This window comes from Crocodylus porosus, unplaced genomic scaffold, assembly GCF_001723895.1.
Source record: "Crocodylus porosus isolate Cpor-Errol unplaced genomic scaffold, CroPor_comp1, whole genome shotgun sequence".
NCBI lineage: Eukaryota > Metazoa > Chordata > Crocodylia > Crocodylidae > Crocodylus > Crocodylus porosus.
Window position 1 is genome coordinate 4,876,348 of NW_017728915.1, and position 22,462 is coordinate 4,898,809.

A 22,462-nucleotide genomic window follows, 5' to 3' on the forward strand; every position below is an offset into this window, starting at 1 on the left:
GGACTGGGACTAGCTTCCCAGATCAAGGACAACAAGACGTCCTTTTTTAAATACATAGGGGGTAAAAAGAAGGTACCAGGTAATGTGGGGCCCCTGCAGGACACGCTAGGAAATTTGGTCTTCACACCAGACGACAAAACCAACATATTTTACGATTTTCTTTGCCTCCATTTTCCTGAGCAGGGGCCAGAACAGTCACCCCCGCTCTGGCCCCCCTTAGATCCCAGGGAAGGCGCACCTAGGCCAAGGGTTAGTGAGGATCTAGTTAGGGAACTTCTGGAAGGACTGGATGTATTCAATGCAGCCTTCAGGCAGCTGCAGTGGTGTCAGTGGTGGTGGGGGTGGTGAGTGCTGACCAGTGGTTGGTGACAACCCGCAGATACCACTGGCAGCGGTGGCCAGGGGCGATCAGCAACTGGCTGCAGATGCTGCTGGCGGTGTCAACTACTCTACAGTCCAATAACTGGGGACTGGCTCCAAGGTTGGACCCAGACAGTGGTAGTTGATGGAACCAAATCAACATTGCACTCAGTGACCAGTGGTGTCCACCAAGGCTCTGTTCTTGGACCTGTACTCTTTAATGTCTTTATAAATGATTTGGACTCTGGTGTTAGAGGTGGACTGGCCAAGTTCACTGACAACACCAAACTTTAGACAGGAGTATCCGTACTTGAGGACAGGCTCGTGATCTAGGTTGACTTTGATAGGCTTGCAAGGTGGGCAGATGAAAACCTGATGACATTCAATGCAGAGAAATGCAAGGTGCTTCAACTTGGGAGGGGAAAAAACCCCACATGACACTTATAGGCTCAGCAATGCTACACTCGCTATCATCATGGCTGAAAGAGATTTTGTAGTCATGACGGACCACAGGATGAATATGAGCCACCAATGCGATACCACAGCTCGCAAACTGAACAAAACTTTGGCTTGCATCTACCGATGCATCTTGAGCAAGATCCAGGATGTTATCCTCCTGCTGTACTTGGCCTTGCTGAGGCCACAGACTGGAGTACTGCATCCAATACTGAGCTCCACAATTCAGGAAGGACATGGAGAAGCTTGAAAAAGTCCAGAGGAGAGCCACGCGCATGATAAGGGACAAGAGAATAGTCCTTATGAAGACAGGCAGCGAGCTATGGGACTCTTCAGCCTAGAGAAGTGCAGTATCGGGGGGGACTTGGTGGCAGCCTATAAGTACATAAGAGGTGTGCATCAGGATCTGGGGGAACGCCTGTTCACCAGGGCACCCCAGGGGATGACAAAGTCCAATGGTCACAAACTCCTGCAAGACCATTTTGGCGGGACATAAGGAAAAACTTCTATATTGTCCAAACCCCCAAGGCCTGGAACAGACTCTCCCCAGAGGTGGTGTAAGCACCTACTCTGGACACTTTCAAGAAACATTTGGATGTTTATCTTGCTGGGATCCTTGGACCCTAGCTGACTTCCTGCCCCTTGGGTAGGGGGATGGATCCAATGATCTTATGAGGTCCCTTCCAGCCATAATCTATTAAATAATTTCTGAGTTTCTCTTGTAGACAGCAGTACCAGCCCACTGCACTGCACCCCAGCACCCACTCTGATTTGGGGGAGACAGGGGCCCTGGGGCTCACCCCAGTGAGTCCTGGGGAGGGAGGTCCCCTTTTCCAGGACTCCAAGGCAGACACTGAAGCCACCTCAGTGCCTGATGGGTCTCTTCCCTCTCCCTCCCAGAAAAACCTCACTTCCAGCCTGCTCAATGGTCCCTCATCAGAGGGGGTCAGGGTGGAGTCCCCTAATAGGCCAATCTTGTCAGGACCCTACGCAGACCCCCCAGGGCTCCAGCTCTACCCTATCATTTTGTGAGGGACCCCTCCACCCCCATCCTTACCCCCACTCCTTTCCCAAAGGGCTGCGGAGCTCTCCCAATCACAACTGGAATCCAGGGTCTTAGCAGATCAGGGGGGCTCAGACAGTGCCTAAGGAGCCTGCTGAGCCCCAGGACCAGGAGGAGGATCCCCGAGAATTGGCAGGCTCCATGGAGCGTGCAGATCTCTGCGTTCTGGTGGTCCCCATGGGTGAGCTACTTGCATTTCTTGATCGCGACTACACATGGTGGTCTGCCAGCAAGGTACAGCTTACCTTGGACCTGTATTGGGGAGATTTTGATAGTATCGTGGTGACTGAGACTGCGAGGGCACTGGTGGGAGAAGGCAAGGGGCCCAAAAGCTGCAATGCCCAGATCTATAGGTGGGCCCTCAGTTTCATAGACACCCAGGAGGGTGCTGCGTGAGCTGGCAGGCCCCACACCAGGTGCTAAAATGCTCGAGGTCCCTGCTGAACTCCACCCCTTCAGCCATAAGGTTGTTTAAGATCGCGACCCTCAATGTCCACAGCTGCAGGAAAGGTCTCCGGAGATGCTGGGTGCTCTCTTTCCTTCGGGGGAGGGGGGGGGTACCCCATGGTATTCTTGCAGGAGACCCTGATGACTCCAGCTGATGAACCTAATTGGCAGCTGGAGTGTGGAGGCAAGGTCTTTTTTAGTCACCTCTTAGCCACCTCTAGTGGGGTGGCCATGCTGTTCTCCGCAGGACTGCAGCCAAAGGTTCTCCTGGACATTGAGGCGGTGCCAGGCTGCCTGCTACACCTCCAGGTCCAAGTGCCTGGGCTGGGCCCAAACCTTCTGAATGTGCACGCCCCTGCAAAGGACCTGGAGTTCGTGGATTTTTTCCACCAGGTGGCCACTTAAATCGGCACCCTCAACCAGCTGCAAGTGCCTGGTCCTTGGCAGGGACTTTAACGTCACCCTAGACGTGCAAAACTGGTCAGGCAGGGAGCGGAACCAGACCACCACGGGCGTCCTCGGGGGGTTCCTGACGGACGACTCCCTGTTGGACGTATGGCGTGCTTGCTACCCTACCGACCCCCCCCCCGCCTTCAACTATGTGAGGGTGGGGGAGGAGCAGGCACGCCACTCCCGGTTAGACCAGATTTATATCTCTTTGCCGCACCCACTCCTCTGGCATCCAGCCAACCTCTTTCAGCAATAACCACCTTGTCTGGCCCAAGCCACGCTAGGGCCTGGGCATCCGAAATCAGCCTACTGGCATTTCAGTGCCAGTCTGCTGTAGGATGTAGGCTTCCAGGAGGCCTTCTGGGAGTTCTGGCTGGCCTGGCAGGAGCAACAGGCAGCTTTCCCCTCAACTCGGCGAAGGTGGGGCATGGGGAAAGTGTGCACCCAGCTTTTTTGCAGCAGCTACACTTGGGGGCAGGCCTGGCAGAGGGAGGCAGTCCGGGATCAGCTCAGGTGGGAAGTGCTGGAGTTGGAGAGGCACCTGGCCACCAACCCAACCAATTCTGTCCCTCTGTGGAAAGTGATGGGAGAGGTGGAAAGAGCTTTGTGCTTGGGATGATCACCGAGCTCACGTGTCTAGCTCCTTCAGGACATGGACTGCGGCTCCTGCTTCTTCTATGCCCTGGATAGGAGGCAGGGGCTGAAGAAGTACATCACCTACCTTCTGGTGGGTGAGAACACTCTCTTTCTCTTCACAGATCCAGGCGAGATGTGCCGGCGCATGCAGGACTTCTACAAAGAGCTCTTCTCCTTGGATCCGACCAATGCAGAAGCCTGTCAGACTCTGTGGGAGGGACTCCCACAGGTCAGCACAGGTGACTGGGATTGGCTGGAAGCTCCTCTCACTCTAGCCAAGTTTTTGGCTGCCCCCTGCCTGATGCCTGGCAACAAGGCACCAGGCATTGACGGGCTGACTGTGGAGTTCTACCACACCTTATGGGATGCCCTTGGCCCAGACTTTGCCACGGTCTGGGATGAATCCCGGGGAAGTGGGGAACTCCCTGTAGTGCCAGAGGGCTGTGCTGACCCTCCTGCTGAGGAAGGGGGATCCCCATGACCTGAGGAACTGGCATCCCATGTCCCTCCTCTGCATGGGCTACAAGGTGGCAGTGAAGGCCATCTTGCTGCATGTGCGGTCTGTGCTGACAGATGTACTCCATCCCGACTAGACATTCACAGTGCCTGGACATTCCATTTTCAACAACCTGTACCTGGTCTAGGACCTCCTGGAGCTAGTGTGCTAGGAGGGCCTGTCTTTCACCCTACTATCCTTGGACCAGGAGAAGGCATTTGACAGAGTGGATCATGAGTACCTCACAGGCACACTGTGGGCCTTTGGCTTTGGTCCCTGCTTTGTGCAGGCTCTCCAGGTGCTGTAGGGCTCTGCAGAGTGTTTGGTTAAGCTCAATGGTTAAGCTCAACTGGACCCTGATGGAGCCCATCCCATTCAGGAGAGGTGTGCATCAAGGCTGCCCACTGTCAGCCCAACTGTATGCCTTGGCCCTGGAGCCCTTCCTCGTTCTCCTATGGAGGCGAGTGGTGGGGTTGATGCTCTGGGAGCCGGCAGTGTGGCTGGTCCTGCCAGCATGTGCTGATGATGTACTCTTTGTGGTCCAGAACTCAGGCAACTTGGTGCAGGTGAAGGCCTACCAGGTGTTGTACTCGGTGGCCTCTTCTGCTTGGGTCAGCTGGGTCAAGAGCTTTGGCCGGGTGGTGGGTGACAGGTGGTAGGTAGACTCACTCCCACCCATGCTCCGCAGGATCTGCTGGAGCGCAGGCTCGCTGCTCCACTTAGAGGTCTACCAGGCTCCTACAGACCATTCTCTGCTGGAGAACTTGTACCAGCTGAATCACAGAAAACCAGAGTGGGAAGGGACCTCAGGAGTTCATCTAGTCCAACCCCCTGCTCAAAGCAAATCCTATCTAGATCATCCCAGTCAAAGCTTTGTCTAGCCGGGTTTTGGAAACATCCAAGGATGGAGCTTCTATCACCTCTCTGGGTAACCTGTTCCAGTGTTTTACTACCCTCCTAGTTAGAAAATTCTTCCTGATATCTAACCTAAACTTCCCTTGCTGCAACTTGAGACTGTTGCTCCTGGTTCTGTCATCTGTCACCACGGAGAACGGTTTAGCTCCATCCTCTTTTGAACTCTTCTTCAGGTAGTCGAAGGCTGCTCTTAAGTCCCCTCTCAGTCTCCTCTTCTCAATACTAAATAAGCCCAGTTTCCTCAGTCTTTCCTCATAAGCCATGTCCCCCAGCCCCTCTCACCACTTTTGTTGCCCTCTGCTGGATTCACACCAATTTGTCCACATCCTTTCTGTAGTGGTGGGCTCAAAACTGAACACAGTACTCCAGATGTGACCTCACCAGTGCTGAATAGAGGGGAATAATCACTTCCCTTGACCTGCTGGCAACAATGTAGCCTGGTATGCTGTTAGCTCTCTTGGTAACAAGTGCACACTGCTGGCTCATATTCAGCTTACTGTCCACTGTAACCCCCAGGTCCTTTTCTGCAGAGCTGCCACCAAGCTAGTCAGCCCCCAGCCTATACTGGTGCATGAGATTATTGCATCCTAAGTACAGGACTTTGCACTTGTCCTTGTTGAACCTCATGAGATTTCTTTTGGCTCAATCCTCCAATTTGTCTAAGTAATTCTGAATCCTAGCTCTGAATCCTAGACTTCCAGTATATCTACTACTCCCCCCAGCTTGGTATCATCTGCAAACTTCCTGAGGGTGCACTCTATGCCATCTTCCAGGTCGTTGATGAAGACATTGAACAAAACAGGCCCCAGGACCGACCCCTGAGGCACTCCACTTAATACTGGCTGCCAACTAGACATAGAGCCATTGATTACCACCCTCTGAGCCTGATGCTCCAGCCAGTTTTCTATTCACCTTACAGTCCATTCATCCAACCAACCCATATTTCATAGAATCATAGAAGGAGGGTCGAAAGGGACCTTGTAGATCTTCAAGTCCGACCCCCTGCCTGGGCAGGGGAAAAACTGGGCTCAAATGACTCCAGCCAGGTAGGCATCAAGCTTCTTCTTAAAGACCCCCAGGGTAGGAGCCAGCACCACTTCCCTTAGAAGTTGGATCCAGATCCTAGCCACCCTGACCGTGAAGTAGTTCTTACAGATGTCTAATCTAAACATACTCTCCAACAACTTGTGGCTGTTATTCCTTAATCTTTTACACTGCGAGAAAAGCCTTTATTTTATAGCAAATAAGCATTCCCCCTGTAGCATTTGAAACCCAAACATTAGAGCACCGAGCTTAAAGAAAAAAATGGCAGTAAATAAACATAAAATGACTGTATTGATGTTTACTGTCCAAGCTGAAAGAAATGAAAAAGTGAGTGTGAACAAGACAATCTGACTTTAATTTTTTTCTTCCTTTAATAATTTATGAAGGCAATGATGTTATTTTATATTTTAGGATGTTTAATTTGACATTGTTTCTTTAAGAATCTTATGTGTTGCATCCTACCTACATCAGATTTAATAGCTTTGCTCCCACTGACTTCATAAGGTTGAGATTTCATTCTCTGCCCTTGGAGCTCCTGCCCAGTAGGATCTCAAAGCTCTTTAGCAAGGTTAGTAAGACCTGTTACTACATATCTTAGCTAGATGGGGAAACTGAGTCCCAGGTGCCTTTTTATGATGTTCCTAAAAATATAAGAAAAGCAAGGATTTCTGTTATTGGCCTAACCACATGGTTGGGATAAACTTAGAAAAACTTTTGAATGAAGCACATGGAATTCAGGCATCCCAACCTCCTCCTCCCAATCTACTGCTGCCCGCCCTAGATAAGATTCTACTACTATTCTAATCCACTACTTCCATCCTAGATAAGATTGCTTAGAATATTGCCATTGGTAAGCATAACAGATATGTTAGTGATTGGACTTTGTGCTGATGATCCCTTGGGTTTAACCATGCATAGGGTGAGAGGTGTAAACTAAACAGACACTGAGTGCCCTGGGGACCAACAGTGCAAAGGGCAGTGTAGGACTAAAGTCTAAGTCTATATGTAAGTGTGGAGGTTGGTCTGACATGCTGTAATTATAGCACATTGGAGCAATCGAGTCTGCAGGAGCGTGGTAATTACTGCGCTCCAGCCAGCCTCCACGTCTTGTTTATCAGCATCCCCACATTTCAAAATGGCAGTGGGGGTGCTTTATCTGAAGTCCGCTGCCATTTTGAAGCACAGCAATGCTGATACACAAGACGTTCTTGGCGTTTCAATTAGAGCGGCTGTTGGAGTCACTCCAATTAAAGCACCCACCCCCAGAGCGTGTGTATAGATGCCCTAAGGCTAGGGACATACATTACACGTAAACTGGGGTAAATGATCAGAACCTGATTTAAACTTAGAATCATAGAATCAATGAGTCAGAAGGGACCTGGACAGATCATCGAGTCCGACCCCCTGCCATGGGCAGGAATGACACTGGGGGTGGGAGGGGTCATAAGACCCCAGCCAGGTGCCTATCCAGTCTCCCTTGAAGATTTCCAGGGAAGGTGAGAGCACCACCTCTCTGGGAAGCCCATTCCAGGCTCTGGCCACCCTTACAGTGAAGTAGTTCTTCCTAATAGCTAACCTAAGATATCTTAAGTTTCTTTAGCTTGCTTGCAAGAATGCTAAAATCAAGGTACACCACATCCACCAGCCTCCCCACATCCACAGAGCCAGTCACCTCATCATAGAAGGCAGTCAGGTTGGTCAGGCATGATTTGCCCCTGCTGAATCCATGCTGACTGTTCCTAATCACCCTTTTTTCCTCCAAGTGCTTAGAAATGGATTCCTTGAGGATATGCTCCATGATTTTTCCGGGGGCTGAGGTAAGGCTGACTGCTCTGTAGTTCCCTGGATCTCCCTTTTTTCCTTTTGTAAATATGGGCACTGTTTGCCCTTTTTCAATCATCCAGGATCTCTCCTGATCCACATGAGTTTTCAAAGATGATGGCCAATGGCTCTGCAATCACATCAGACAACTCCCTCAACACCCTCAGGTGCATCGCATCTGTCCCCATAGACTTGTACATGTCCAGCTTTTTAAAGTAGTTCCTAAACCTGTTCTTTCAGCACTGAGGGCTGCTCACCTCCTCCCCGGACTGTACGGCCTGGTGCCATAGTCTGGAAGCTGATCTTGCCTGTGAAGGCTGAGGTGAAGAAGGCATTAGGTACTTCAGCCTTTTCTCCATCTTCTGTCAGTAGGTTGCCTCCTCCATTCAGTAAGGGACCTACACTTTCCTTGATCCTCCTGTTTTTACTGACATACTTGTAGAAACCCTTCTTGTTACCCTTCACATCCCTTGCTAGCTGCAACTCCTATTGCACTTTGGCTTTCCTGACTTCATTCCTGCATGCCCAAGCAATTCTTTCCTAATTATTTTTCCAAGTTTCCACTTCTTTCTTGAACTTCCTTTTAGTGATTTAGTTTACTAAAGAGTTCCCTACTAAGCCAAGCTGGTCTTCTGCCATACTTGCTAGTCTTCCTGCACATTGGGATGGTTTGTTCCTGCACTCTCAGTAAGGCTTCTTTGAAGTACAACCAGCTCTCCTGGACTCCTCTCTCCCTCAGTCTGGTACCCCAGGGGATCCTGCCTATGAGTTCCCTGAGTGAGTCAAAGTCTGCTTTTCTGAAGTCTTTACACTGCTGCTTTCTATCCTTCCTTTCCTCAGGATCCTGAACTCAATCATCTCGTGGTTACTCCTGCCCAAGTTGCCATCCACTACATTCCCCACCAATTCTTCCACATTAGTGAGCAGCAGCCCAAGAAAAGCATAGGCCCTAGCTGGCCCCTCCAGCACTTGTGCCAGATAGTTGTCCCCAGTACTTTCCAAAAACTTCCTGGATTGCCTGTGCACTGCCGTATTGCCCTCCCAGCAGATGTTAGAGTAACTGAAGTCCCCCAGGAAAACAAGGGCCCGTGACCAGGAAACTTCCGCTAGGTGTTTGAAGAAACCTCATCCATCACCTCCTCCTGGTATGGTGGTCTGTAGCAGACCCCTACCATGACATCAACATTGTTGCTCTCCCCTCTGACCTTAACTCAGACATTTTCAACAGCATATCTCCAGCTTCATACTGGAGCTCTGAGCAATCATAGGGCTCTTTTACATAAAGTACAACTCCTCCTCCTTTTCTTCCCTGCCTGTCCTTCCTGAACAGTTTGTACCCATTCATGACAATGCTCCAGTCATGCGAGCTGTCCTGCCTTTACATTTTAAAAAGGTGGTCTGGGGCATCTCAAACTCCTTTGAGATGCTGCAACACATATGTGCATGCTCATGTTGATGCGGCCCTATAGGGCTGTTTTGCATCTTATAGCAGTGGTACTCTAGGGTCCTGCTTTTTACATCCAAAATAGGCAAAATGAAACCTAAACACACATTGCTTTACTTCTGCAGTCATGAAGCTAGAGTTTCATAAAGCTGAACTCCTAAGAAATCCATCCACTAAATGGGAGTTCAGTTCTTGAAAACCTTGCCCTGTGAGAGAACTTGTAGTTACCTCAGAATGAGCCTTATGAAAAGAAAGAAGATGGAATATCTGTTGAAGAAGGAGGTGGGTTCCAGGCTAATTTTTTTCTGTAGATAGAAAGATAAGTGCATATTTGTGAGTGTTGGGTGCACAGTACATAAAAAAAGTTAAGAGATTATGGAAGACAGGTCAGAAACCACCAGAGCAAGTGAAGATATAAGCAGAAGCAGAATAGCTTCAACATCAGCAGCAACTGGTAGGGTTTTAGAGCATGTTTGAGAAATGAAGAGGAGGAGAATTAGAATAATTCCTGAGAATTTATTCTCTGACACCTGTGAGCTTTCCTTAAGAGGCAAGCTTTCAAGGTTAGCCAATAGCTGATATTACAGCTGTGGGACTTGGTAACAGTGAAGAAAGTGTTTGCATCAAGGGACATGACAGAGAGAAAGAATTAGATAATGATTAGATCAGAAATATAGGATACCAAAGACTTGCTCAGGTGGTGCAGGAACATATAAATAGGGTAGCTGCAGTAAGTCAGGCTTGGGGACAGATTGGATGGACCTTCTGGAGGGAAAGCAAGGCAAAAAGAGAGGACCCAGGTAAGAGAACTGTGGAAGGTTTTAACAGAACATCAGCCAAAATGAGGAAAGAAAAGGTGGAGTGTCAAAAAAGTAATGACTGACAGATTAGAGATCAGAGAGGCTACCAATACAACTATATCAGTTTGGGAATTAAACTGATCTTCTTAAATGGAGAACAAACAAGATTAGGAAGAAAATGAAGTATTTTCTTACAGTTCTGCTGCAGAATGCAGCATTTCAAATAGTTAAATGGCATGGCACAATAAGATTGCTGACAATTGTTGCACAGTCTCTGGCAAATAACTATCTTTCATCCAGTCAATAAAACATAGTTCCATATCAGTTATATTCTAGCATAAACCAGATGATTAGGCTGTCTGTCTCAAGCAAGAAAACAACTGTGATCAAGATTCCTTCCCACCATGTTCCAAAATAATGCATGGGCACCATGCATGGTCAAATTTTTTTTTCCTGATCACTTTAATTGTATTCGCAAACCAGTAAACATTAAATGAATATATTTCCTGCCCAAGTCAACTCACCAGGCTTATTTACTCTTAAACTACTCTCCTGATATCTCAGTTTCTTTTACTCTCCACAACTCCCACCTCTCTTTTATATCCAGTGTACAGTTTAATGAGTATCAACTTTAACCCTGAATCACCAGGATTAACCTCTTAGTAGAATCAATGCTCCTTAATAAAGTGTATTCAAAATGGAGCCCTGCTGCACCATTACAAGAATCTGTCATTTTCTCTTTTGTTTGTTTTCATTTTGTATTCTGAAGCTTATGCTTAAAAGTACTAATTAACAAAATCCTTAATATAGACTGTTTTAATAATTCTCCATATTTATGGAAATATGCCACCACAGTTGCACAGGAAACTGAAGTATAAAGAGGTTAACTGACTTGCCTACCATTAAACAGTAAGTGAGAGGCAGAAATAGGGTCTTGATTTTCTGACCACCAAAACTTCAGTCTCCTCAGACTGGACGCTTATAGTCAGATTTGCAAAGGCATTGGGGTATTCAAAGACAGAGGCAGGCATCAGTGGGATTCTCAACATATCCCAAGCAAGCTGAAACAAGTGGGACTTAGTAAGTGTCTAGCTCACTTGGATACTCTGGCAAATCCACACATGTACCAAAATACTATTCAAATCTTTCCCAACCTTTCTCATGGTTTTCCACGTTTGTCAATTAGAGGTTGTTATAGACATATACTTTAAGGAGCCAAATTCTTCCCACCTTACAGGAGGTGTCAGAGCAGTTAAGGTGTTCAAAGGCTTGAGTTCCAGCTTCATGCTGGACTCAAGGGCTCCCTCCAGTCAACCCAGCTATAAATAGGTACCTGGTCATTTCAGGTAGAGTCAAAGGCCCTTGCAGCTATTGACTAGAGCAGCGGTTTTCAAACTTTTTGAGCTGAGCCCCCACTTTGAATTATAATTTTGTTCATACCCCCATCCCCTTTAAGGCCAGAGGAGCAGCACAGCCAGGCACACTGCACCCCTCATCCTAACTGCCGCCACAGTTCAGCTCAGTTTGGTGGGCTCCACCTACCATGGCTCCAGCATCTCCTGCCTTGGCCCTACTGCTGCTCTAAGCTGCACATCCACCCAGAGGTGTAGCAGCCCACTGTCAGAGCCTGCCAGGGGCTCCCCGCATCCCCCCATGAGGCTGCAGTGGCACCAGCTCCTTGAAAACTTCTTGGCTACACCTCCACCAATGTTCCTTCATTCCCCCGCCCCCCCCCGGAGGCATGTGTGACAATTTGAAAACCGCTGGACTAGAGAAACTGGCATCCCATTAGGTCAGAAACTGTACTGACCTAATGAGCCCTCTATGATCAAGGGGAGCAAAAAACACCCCAAAACATAACTATGTTTAGTTTGTGTTCATATGTATTTTTTCATGCTAAATATTCATCTTAATTTAGGAAAATATTCATCCCAATTCTAGTGTTTACCTGAAGAAATGATACTATACCTTAAAGAGTATAAATGTCTATTTTAGGCTCCTGAGGCATGATTATGTACATATCATACACCAGTTTGTGGAATAGAGTAGACTTTGTAGTCTTTTCAGTACAGTACTTGGGAACATGGAAGAATACATCAGTGAGCTTGCACCATGTTCAGATTAATTTTCTTATAGCTATATGTGTAAGATCTAAAACAAAGGCTAAGTACAAAGGCTGACCTCAGTCCTGGGTAAAATCTTTGAAAAATTTATTAACGAGGCCATCAATCACAAGCTGGTAACTGACAGGATGTTAAGAAGTAACCAGCATGGCTTTGTTGAAGGTAGATCATGCCTGACAAGCTTTGTGTCCTTCTGTGACAAGATAACTAGCCATCTGGATGAGGGATATGAGGTTGACATGATTTACTTAGACTTCAGTATATCCTTTGATTCTGTTTCCCACAGGATACTCTCAAACTGGAGGTTGCTGGGCTGGACCAATCTACAGTGAGGTGGGTGGACAATTGGCTCAGAGGCCACTTCCAAAGGGTGGTAATTGATGGAATGGCCTCATCCTGGAGGGCTGTCTCCAGTAGAGGTCCCCAGGGATTGGTGCTTGGACCCGTGCTCTTCAATATATTCATTAATGACTTGGAAGAGGGGGTGGAGAGCTTTATGGTTAAGTTCACAGATGATATCAAGCTGTGGGGAAACGTGGGCACATTGGAGGATAGGGCCAGGATCCAGGATGACCTTGACAGGCTGGACTCTTGACGTCAGAGCGCGGGGTCCTGCAGGATGGCCGTGATCTCTCCAAAGCCCCCTTCCCGTGCCAAGTTGGCCCAAAGGGCACCCTCGATTCTCACCCGCCACATCTTTGATGGTAAATATATATTAGGGAGGCTGCTTTTACATCTTCTTGGACACGGTTTTGCTGTACTCTGACCCCGTGGGCTCCTGGACCCCTTGTGGGTCCCATTCTGCAATGGGTGTTTCGGGGCACCCTAGCCTTATGGGCTATGTGTGGCTTCAACCACCCCTTTACTACGCCCCAAGCCTCGTAGATGGAACTGACGTTGTTCGGTCTGGGCCTTATTATAATTTGGTCCCCTGGTCCTTCCTGGGCTCTCCGTGGCCCTGTCTCATGCTGCGCCCTTACAGGTCCCTTCCAGATCTGTGATTCTACAGACATTTGGGGACATCAGTTCTGGCAGCATACTAAAAGCAGCTTCACCCAAAGTGACTTGTGGGATAGGGGTTGAGAGGACTGGCTAGTTGCAGGGAGTGGTGGTGCAGCACAAACAATAAATCAGTGTGGGGGGAGGGAGGGGGTGAAAAGAGCATTCCTGGGGCTGGGGCCAGTGGCTGGGTTTTCCCAGCCCTTGGGCTGTGCAGGGAAAGTGGACAGAAGTACCATGCACCAGTTTGGCCTAAATTGAATAAGTTGATACTACATAGATCCAGGTTTATCTTAAACCAGGTTCTGCAATGTTTAGATCAGTTTGTGTCCATGGAACTTCTATACAATTACAGGTTTAGACTGATTGCCTGTCACTGATACCGTGTCTGTAAGTATAAAGTCGACGTGGGGTGAGCTAAGTTTAAATCAAGTGGCTGCTTTGAACCAGATTTAACCACTCCAAATGTCTTTACTTAGTCAAAAAGTCTAAAGTGATATATAAATATCCAGTGGAATACGTATTTTAAATTTCAGTGATTTAAAAAATAGGCCTTTCCTTAGTAGGAAACCAGAGTTCATAACTTGAATTAACAGGCAAATAAATAAAAATGCACTGAAAGTTCATTTTTGTCCTCATCTATGATAGTGATCTGTTTTACTATAGAGCCTCTTAAAAAAGGATCTCAAAGAGCAATACACTTACCCCACTGCACTTTTTGAGACCCACTTTATCATGGACTGAGGCACAAAGAGGTTAAATGACTCAGCAAATACATGCCAGACTAAGGTGCAGAATACAAGAGACCTAATTTCTCCTCACCTGCTCTAACTACTAACTCACAGTTACTCCTTAAATATTATCCAGTTAGCTTATTAATGAATCACTGCAAACTTGAGAAAATAAATCAAAACCAGTGAAAGAAGTCTATTATCCACAAGATTTGAACACTAGTAAGTGCCTCACTTACTGAATATCACAGAGAAAAATCTGCTCGTCTATAAGAATCAAAGCCGTCTCTTGGTGGGGGCAAATCAGGGTGACTACCCCGGGCCCCACATTCTGGGGGGGCCCTGTGGACAGTGCCGTACAGGTCTCACTGAGGGCCGCAGCATTCTGCGTGTCTGCTTCGCCCCCCGGGAGCTTGCCACCTCCCCCCCAGCCCCCACAGGCTGATAAGCCCCAGGCCCCACACACCCCTAAGGACGGCTTTGATGACTATTTTGGTTTTGAAAATGCACTGTTTCTGGGTTGTTTTTCCCTGTCTAGGGGTTCAGGAGTAAGAGTTTTATAGCTGCATGCGGATGTTCTTTCTAGAGAGCAGTTTTGCATTCCATATTTTATTAAATAGAAAATATAATTCTATGTAATCAAGTCTCCTTCTGTCCCATAGTGGGGAGTCTTTCCATTTGGCTAATAGCTGAATATCTCAAAAACAGAGAGAAGAGCTTTTTCACAGTTACTATTCAGAGAAACGGTTTGCCATGCAAGCTCTCCAACCCACCTTGTAGACCTATTATTCTTGGAACATGAGGGTTTATAAAAACAACAACTATTGAAACAACTACCCTTAATCAATATGGAAATGTCACGCTCACCAGCTGTTTAGCTCCTAGCAACGTTCTATCTGGATGCATCTGTTTTGGGGTTCTTTGTGCATTTACTTTACATTTTAAAATTGATTTTGTCTTGGATCCAGATCACATCCTACCATGGAGAAACCCATGAGCGGGCTAATGCTGGATGGAAAAATCCATGAACTTAAAACAAAGGCGTTTCTGTCAAATTTTACAAGGTAGGTGGGTGCTGGCTACTGATGGGTCAGGGTCCTAGTTTCTTAATCCATGATGTTGCCAGGGAAATCTTTGTTTCATTGGGGCCTTTAGTTCTGTCTACCACTGTACTTGTTCTGCTGGGACCTAATTACCTTCCCCAGTTTATGGATTTCATGCAACAGAACAAGTTTATTTAGCTAAAAAGTCCCTGCATATTTCCTGGAGCACGATACGACAGTTATTCTCCAGTTCGTCTCCTTGCTGTTCAGCTATGTTCACCCAGATACTAAATACTACATTGATAAATGCCATAGAGATACCTGAAATGGTAGTCTAACTGAACAGAACATTCTGTGGAGGGGCTTTCAAAGATTCAGGACCTGATGATGCCTTATTGCTTTGACTCTCTTTTTCGTCCAATAGATTTTGATTCCAAGGAGTCACATTTCCATTTCTTTTACCTTTCCCTGCACAAAAAGAACAAAGCCCTAAGGTTTTTTTCTTTTAAAACATCAACCATTAGGAAAACCCTAAAAATATTTATCCATGCCTTCCCCTATCCATTTTCTAAGACATTATGAGAGACAGGGAAGAAAAAAAACTTAGTTATAAATGTTTTTCTCTTTTTTTCCTCCTCATATTTGGAATATTTTTGAAGTCTCTTAACAGGTTAATATAGTTCCAAAAAGTTTGCACTTTTTCTCTTTTCCCTAGTAAGAGTTTCTTTGTGGGCTTCCATGTTTTCCTGTGTGTACCAAATAGGCCTTCCCCCTAGTGAAAAGTGCCTCATTTTCATCCCACTGAAATCAGCGGTCTTCTCACTGCATTGTTAGTATGTCTGAACCCTGATCAGTATGAATTGCTTCTAGTTTCTGGAGTCTGATATTCATTGTTCTCCTGTGGTCTGGCCCTTTCCATGAGGGTGCTCACAATCTTTTCTCCTATGCCTGAAAAAGGGTGCTTGTGCCATAAAGCTTGCAATTAAGGATTTTTATTTTTTTTTGCATAGATCTAGTTGGCGTAATAAAAGGAACCACCTCTACCACGAGTTCTCATTCCTTTTGCCTCTAGCCCAATATGGCTACCACCTGGACACCTGACTCAGTTCTGGTGGCTTTTACCTGTTGGCCTGTCCCCCAGCCTTGTTTTCCACAGACCAATGCAACATAACCATTTCTAAGCCGATCGGGATTGGGATTTATTTTCCCAACTTCTTTAAGCAAAGGCAAATCCAGTCAGCGTTTTACAGCCCTGGTGGGCACCCCTCCCTCGCGCCGACGATGTTGCTGACTGCGGCTGCGCGGACTTCGGCGAGAAGACGCGGTAGCTAAAGCGAGGGGGGAGGATCCCTGCCCCTCGCGGACTCCTCGGGAGCCTCCCTCCTGGGGCGCCTCGGAGCGGATGTGCCGCAAAAGCAGGCCCCGGCCGACTGAGAGCAGACGGCCGCAGGCGTGGGGTGGGCGCTAGGTGGCGGCACCTCACGGGAGGGGAAGACGGGGCCCGGCGGGGGCAGGGGAGGGGCTCGTGTGCGAGACGGCTCCGGGGCACTGCGGCCGCAGGTGGGGCGGGGGTCGGGAGGCAGGAAGCCCGCCCTTAAGGCCCGGCAGCGGCCTCCACTTCCTCTTCCTCCGCCCCTGCAGCTCCGGCCGTCGGAGCCGCCCGGGTAAGGGGCCGGGGCCTTTCCTAGCAAGCTGCAGAGGGGAGGGGCGGGAAGGAGGAAGCGGCTCAGGCTGCGCTGGGCCCCGGAGCCGGCGGGAGCGGGCTGGGCCCCGCACGGAGCCGCCCGCCGAGGCAGCGGGGCGCTGCCAGCAGCTTCCGCCCGAGCCCGGCAGGCCTGAGCCGCGAGTCCTGCAGCCCAGAAACGAGTGGGAGCCGGGAGACCGCCTGTCCCGGGGCTGCCTCGGGTGGCACCGCCGGGAGCATGTGGTGGTGCTTGTCGCCTTGCAGAGGTGCCTGGCCCTGGGGACATCCAGGCAGGGACAAGCTTGAGCCTGCATTTAACTACTGAGTTTATCTACTCCTCTCCTCACACCCCACTTTTCTCCCCACACCTCTGGCACCCTTCAAAAGGTCTGGCAGTACCCCCGGGTGCCTCTGCACCCCGGCTGAGAATCACTGCTCTGAAATGAGCCCTAGAAGCCTGTAGCACTGCTGGGTAGGACCCCTCTGCTGGACCAGCCTGGCTGGAAATGGTAACAGTGCTAATTAAAGTGTTTTGAAGTAACCTTTTTCTTTGTGCGGAAATGGCTTTTAAAATGGTAACTTGGTTAGTTTTTAAACCAGTAATCAAGTGATAACTTAATTACTGTCAGGTTGAATGTAAAATGGCAGCTGTTCTAGGCACAAAAGTGAAATTGTTTCTGTGTTTTTCCATGTTGAATCTTCTTCCCCGCCTCCCTTTATATTCTGGAGATGGTCTAGTGCCAGTCTTTACCCCACCCCAGGTGATCAGGCGTTAATGCCCACAGAGAACATTTGGGTCCCTGAGACTTAAGCAGTCAGAGGGCACTCAAACATCTTAACTCATGGCTTCTGGGTGCATGCACAATAAGGAAAGCGAGCTGCATTTCTCTTCCTGTTAGGCCAGATTTTCAGAAGTGCTAACCTGGCTTAGAAGTCTAAGTCACAATTTTTTTTCCTCAGAGGGGTCTTAGGTTTTAAATCACTTAATAGGAAGAACTTTCGAAGTGCTGCAACTGCTGTTATACTACTTACAAGATGCATCTACATGTTGAATTAATGATACTAAATAAACTCTGGCACAGTTGTGCTGGAGCTTATTGCTTCCAAGCACAGCATTACACATGTGCCTGGGACTGCCACATGTTGAGCTAGGGCAGCGCAGCCCTGGCTAACTCAGGGAGCCTGGAGGGTCAGCCTGCTAGCCTGGAGCTGCTTCAGCTCATGGTGCTGCAGAGAGGATGGCTGGGACATGAGAGTGCTACAGTGCGGGGTTAACTGGCAGGCAGCCCCCACACTAGCACATTTGTGCCCCAGTCACCCTCTGCACATGCGTTGTGGTGGAGTAAATAACTTTGCCACAGGGCAGTACTTATACTTGGGTACTAACCTACAGTGGAGTTAATTAGTGTACTCTGGCCTAATAGCTTAATAGCTCCACCTATGTAGATGGGGATGATTTACTGCAGAGCAGATTAGGCAATTTTGCAGTAAGCCAGTGACAATGCATAGAGGGTGCAAGTGCACCCCCTGAGAGTGCTGGTGTACCCCCTGCCAGCCAGTGTTCTGGGGGTGGGGGGCAGTGAGAGTGTTGGTACCCTCACTGAGAGCGGTGGCGGGGAGTGTGCCAAGAGAAGCAGTCCCCCTGTGGCTGATCCCACCAACCTGGAAGTGCCAGCAGCAGGGGGACCTCCCCCCACCCCCCCAGCTGCTGACTGTCCAGTCAAGGGTGCCCCCCTCCTCCCCCAACTTAGGAGGCACCAGTAACCCATGCAATAAGCCTTTTGTGTAGATGCCCCCACCACATTAGTAGGTGCATGCAGAGAAGGTAGGGACTCTAAATTGGGAAAATTTTAGTTTTAAGAATAAAAATCTTGATTGAACTTTTTCTCCGTTTCCTGACGCATCTGGTATAGCCAGTTGCTCAGGGGTGATGTTTGTAAACCCTTAAAGTGATGCCATCAATGTGAAATAAATGAGTTTTTAAAATGGGTTAAGAGCAGTTCCCTGTTCCTCTGTCAGTTATGGTTTTGTGGTCACTTCCTCTTCTTTTAATACCATGTGTACGGAGATACGCTGTAAACGCAGAAATAATAGTCGCCTTGTTTTTGAAAGCCAGCATGAAGGAAAAAGTAATTGAAGTAACTGAGTAGCAGCTATTAGGGAGTGAAGCCTGCTGCTGGCCCTGTGTCCTGGGTGGGGCCAATGGACAAACCTGGCACACCAGGTTTTGGGGCTCCTTCTGGGTCTGGAAATTCTGGCAGTGAAGAAACAGTGACGGTGTTAATTGCCATGGCAATTAACACTGCCACTACTTCCTTGCTGCCAAATTTCTGGATCTGTAGAGATCCATATTTTTCACATATAATAATGTACAGCTCAATTTCCACCAACTGGTTTGGGATGGAGGGGGAGGAATGTGAAGGTTATATGTAAGAAAATAGGTATTTTTTTTTTCCTCTTGTATGTAACTGACTATAAAAGTAAGAGCAAATGATACAGGTGAAAGTGAAATGGAGTCAATGTTTAAAGTTATTAAAATTAACTGCATTGGTGAGAAATGAAGCAGAATTTTTTTTCTTTAATTTTTAATATTGTCTCAATTTATATGAATACCACATGCTTCGTTTCAGTATGGGTACTCTTTATATAAAAAGCTTGGGCATGTTCAAAGCATGATCATGAGTGCAGCCCCTAGATCACACCAGAATTTGTGCATGTGTTTAAGGAGATGGGCGTGGAATTAGTTACTGGGACTTTAGGGGACACCATGGAAGGAGCAGCTTTGTTCCATCTTGCTATTTTTTCAGCTTAGCCCTGTACCCCCCAGCTAATTCTCCATTGCATCTCTAAAATTTGGTAAATTTCAGTACTAGTTGGATGACTTCTAGCTCCTTTAGTTGCTCTTTCAATTATGATTTTTGACTAAATGAGCATTAGATCTAAATAGAAGCTTTTCTATGTCAGCGCCACTTGTATACATTTTTATTTCATTTTACAGATGACTCTAAATCATTTTTGCCTTTCTTGTTATAGAACATAAAAACTAAAGATCAACAGGAGCTGAAACATTGGAATTTAAAAGAAAAACATCATCTATAAATTTAGACTGTTGTCCCTGTGTCCTCCCCCTTAGCCTATACTGTTTACTTATGGCTGGGGTGATTATTGTTTGGTACGTTCACTGAATTTCCCATCTTTTTTTTTTTTTTTTTTCTCTCCACAGATAGTGGGTCAATCCAAGAATGAACACATGTAAGAAACCTTGTGTTGAGCAAACTACAGACCTTGAAAATTTTGACTCTGAGGTGGTTGCTGAAATTGAGGGCCTCTTTGAGAAGAGGTTCTCATATACTAAACCTCTGAATAATGAATGGCAACTACCAGATTCCAAAGATGCATTTATCTGCAATCACAAGGAATTTAATTCACTTCTTGCTATGAAAGACTCCATGAATAAAGTGAAAAACCAGCTGAGTGATAAGAAACTGGATGAATGGCATCAGCATACATCTTTCACGAATAAAGCAGGGAAAATCATTCCTCATGTGAAGAAATCTCTGAATGCTGAGCTATGTACTCAGGCGTGGTGCAAATTCCATGAGATTTTATGCACTTTTCCCCTTCTTCCAGAAGCAGCTCTTCAGAACGGAGAACTTAATACTGTCCATCTCTGTGAAGCACCTGGTGCTTTTATAGCCAGTCTTAACCACTATTTAAAATCCCATCATATCCCTTGCGATTGGAACTGGGTAGCCAATACTCTGAATCCATATCATGAAGCAAATGACACTCTTATGATGATTATGGATGACCGTCTTATTGCAAATACCTTGCCATTGTGGTACTTTGGTCCAGATAACACCGGAGATGTCATGATGCTGAAACATCTAGAAGGACTTCAGCACTTTATAAGCAATATGGCTACGGTTCACTTGGTCACTGCTGATGGGAGCTTTGACTGCCAAGGAAATCCAGGTGAACAAGAAGCCCTTGTTTCTCCTCTACATTACTGTGAAGCAGTCAGTGCTTTGAGGATACTAGGCAGTGGTGGCTCCTTTGTTTTGAAGATGTTTACTTTGTTTGAACATTGTTCTGCCAACCTGATTTTTCTGCTAAACTGTTCCTTTGAGGAGGTTCACATCTTTAAACCTGCCACCAGCAAAGCTGGGAACTCAGAAGTGTATGTGATATGTCTTCATTACATGGGCAGAGAGGCGATTCATCCCCTTCTGTCCAAGATGATACAGAACTTTGGAAAAGACATGGTCAGTAAAGCACTTTTCCCTCAACATGTAATTCCAGAGTCTTTTCTTAAAATACATGAAGAATGCTGTGCATTCTTCCACAAGTACCAAATAGAGACTATCTATGAGAACATTGGACTTTTTGAGTGCATGGGGGAAGTGGAACAAACAAAACTGAACAACTTACGGGACTGTGCAGTAGAATTCTTCATGAAAAAATTCAACATGAAACCCATTGCCAGAAATAAATGGCTAGTGAAGAAACCTCAGGCAGGTTACAGTATGAATGCAAAGTGGTTTGGACGGAGGAACAAGTATTTTAGTACCTACAATGAAAGAAAGATGCTAGAGTCCCTTACATGGGAAGATAAAGTGGCAAAAGGTTACCTTAACCATTGGGCTGAAGAACATGTTCTAAGTAATGGGAAAAACTGTATTTTGGAAGGGTCATCCTCTAACCTTGAGTGCAGCTTGTGGTACATCTTGGAGGGAAAGAGGCTTCCAAAAGTAAAATGCTCTCCATTCTGTGATGACGAAGTCTTGAAAGACCTCAATGAAGCCATCGGGGAATTGCTGGTAGGCAGACTGAAAACAGATTCCCTGTCCAGACAAGTGCAGCAGCAGTCTTGTCAGTCTTGCCATGTTGTCACTGATGCAGTTATACTATCTGAATTGTCTAATCTTACCAAGTGCCATGAGGTTGCAAATGAAAGCTGTGGTGACCACATCAAGTGCCTTGTGATGGGCCTTCCATTTCTTTGTGATGCCAAAAGCCAGTCTAATATGGAGATTAGTTTTTTGGACTCGGCTACGCTATTGACTTTCACCTGTTCTTTGCTTCATGATGGAGAGCCAAAATATCAGCAGCAGCTCCTAGATCATGTTCTACTCTCGCTGAAACAGCTTCGAACAGGAGATGCTTTTATTTTACCTATTCTTTCTTGCTTTACGCGCTTCACAGCTGGCCTCATTTTTGTACTGCAAAGCTGTTTCAGATGCATCACATTTGCTTGCCCCATATCCTTTGAGCCTCTAAGGACTAATGCGATTCTGTTGTGCATTGGCTATCAGGGTCTTCCAAATCTAGTTGCTGAGTATTTGCAGCATCTGAATGAACTAATGAGCTCTTTGCTGGACTCTGACTCTTCCCAGCAGGTTTTGCAGTTTGTCCCCATGGAGACTCTCCTAAAAGGCACATTACTGGACTTTTTATGGGACTTGAACACTACAATTGCAAAGCGACAACTCCATTTGATTATACAAGTTGAGCAGCAACAAGTGATCAGTAATCTTAATTTTAAATGATTCTAGAATTGAGCAGGTAGCTATTGACTGAGAAGATTCAGTTCATTGGCCGTTTAAAGTTCTTTTTGTTTTTATTTCCTTTATTTGTTAACTAGTGAATTGCCCCTCAAGAATGTGCTACCACCCCGTGCTGCTATTGCCACCTCCTAGGAGGGTGGGGGCGAAAGAGGAGTTTGCAGCCACCAGCCTGTGCTGCTGGTGCTGCTGCTTCACATCCAGTCCCGTATGGGCCCCCCACCCCCAGCACTCAGCTGCCTGACTGTGTGTGTGTCTGCCTATGTAGAGCACTCTGATTAGTTGTTTCAGTAAGCACTGTGATTGGCTGCCAAGTGTTATGGACAGACAGATGAGTGACTTGTACCTTTTCATGTTCCTTTTAAATTTTTACATTAATATAATCC

At 47.0% G+C, this 22,462-nt stretch overlaps 1 protein-coding gene across 1 annotated transcript; it reads left to right on the forward strand.

The window, feature by feature from the left end:
- The first annotated feature begins 16,350 nt into the window (after nucleotides 1-16,350).
- CMTR2 (cap methyltransferase 2) lies at nucleotides 16,351-22,220 on the forward strand. Its single transcript, XM_019535578.1, has 2 exons — nucleotides 16,351-17,021; nucleotides 19,736-22,220. Exon 2 carries the CDS (start codon nucleotides 19,755-19,757, stop codon nucleotides 22,059-22,061), a length of 2,307 nt encoding a protein of 768 aa, XP_019391123.1. The 5' UTR covers nucleotides 16,351-17,021; nucleotides 19,736-19,754; the 3' UTR covers nucleotides 22,062-22,220.
- Nucleotides 22,221-22,462: the final 242 nt, after the last annotated feature.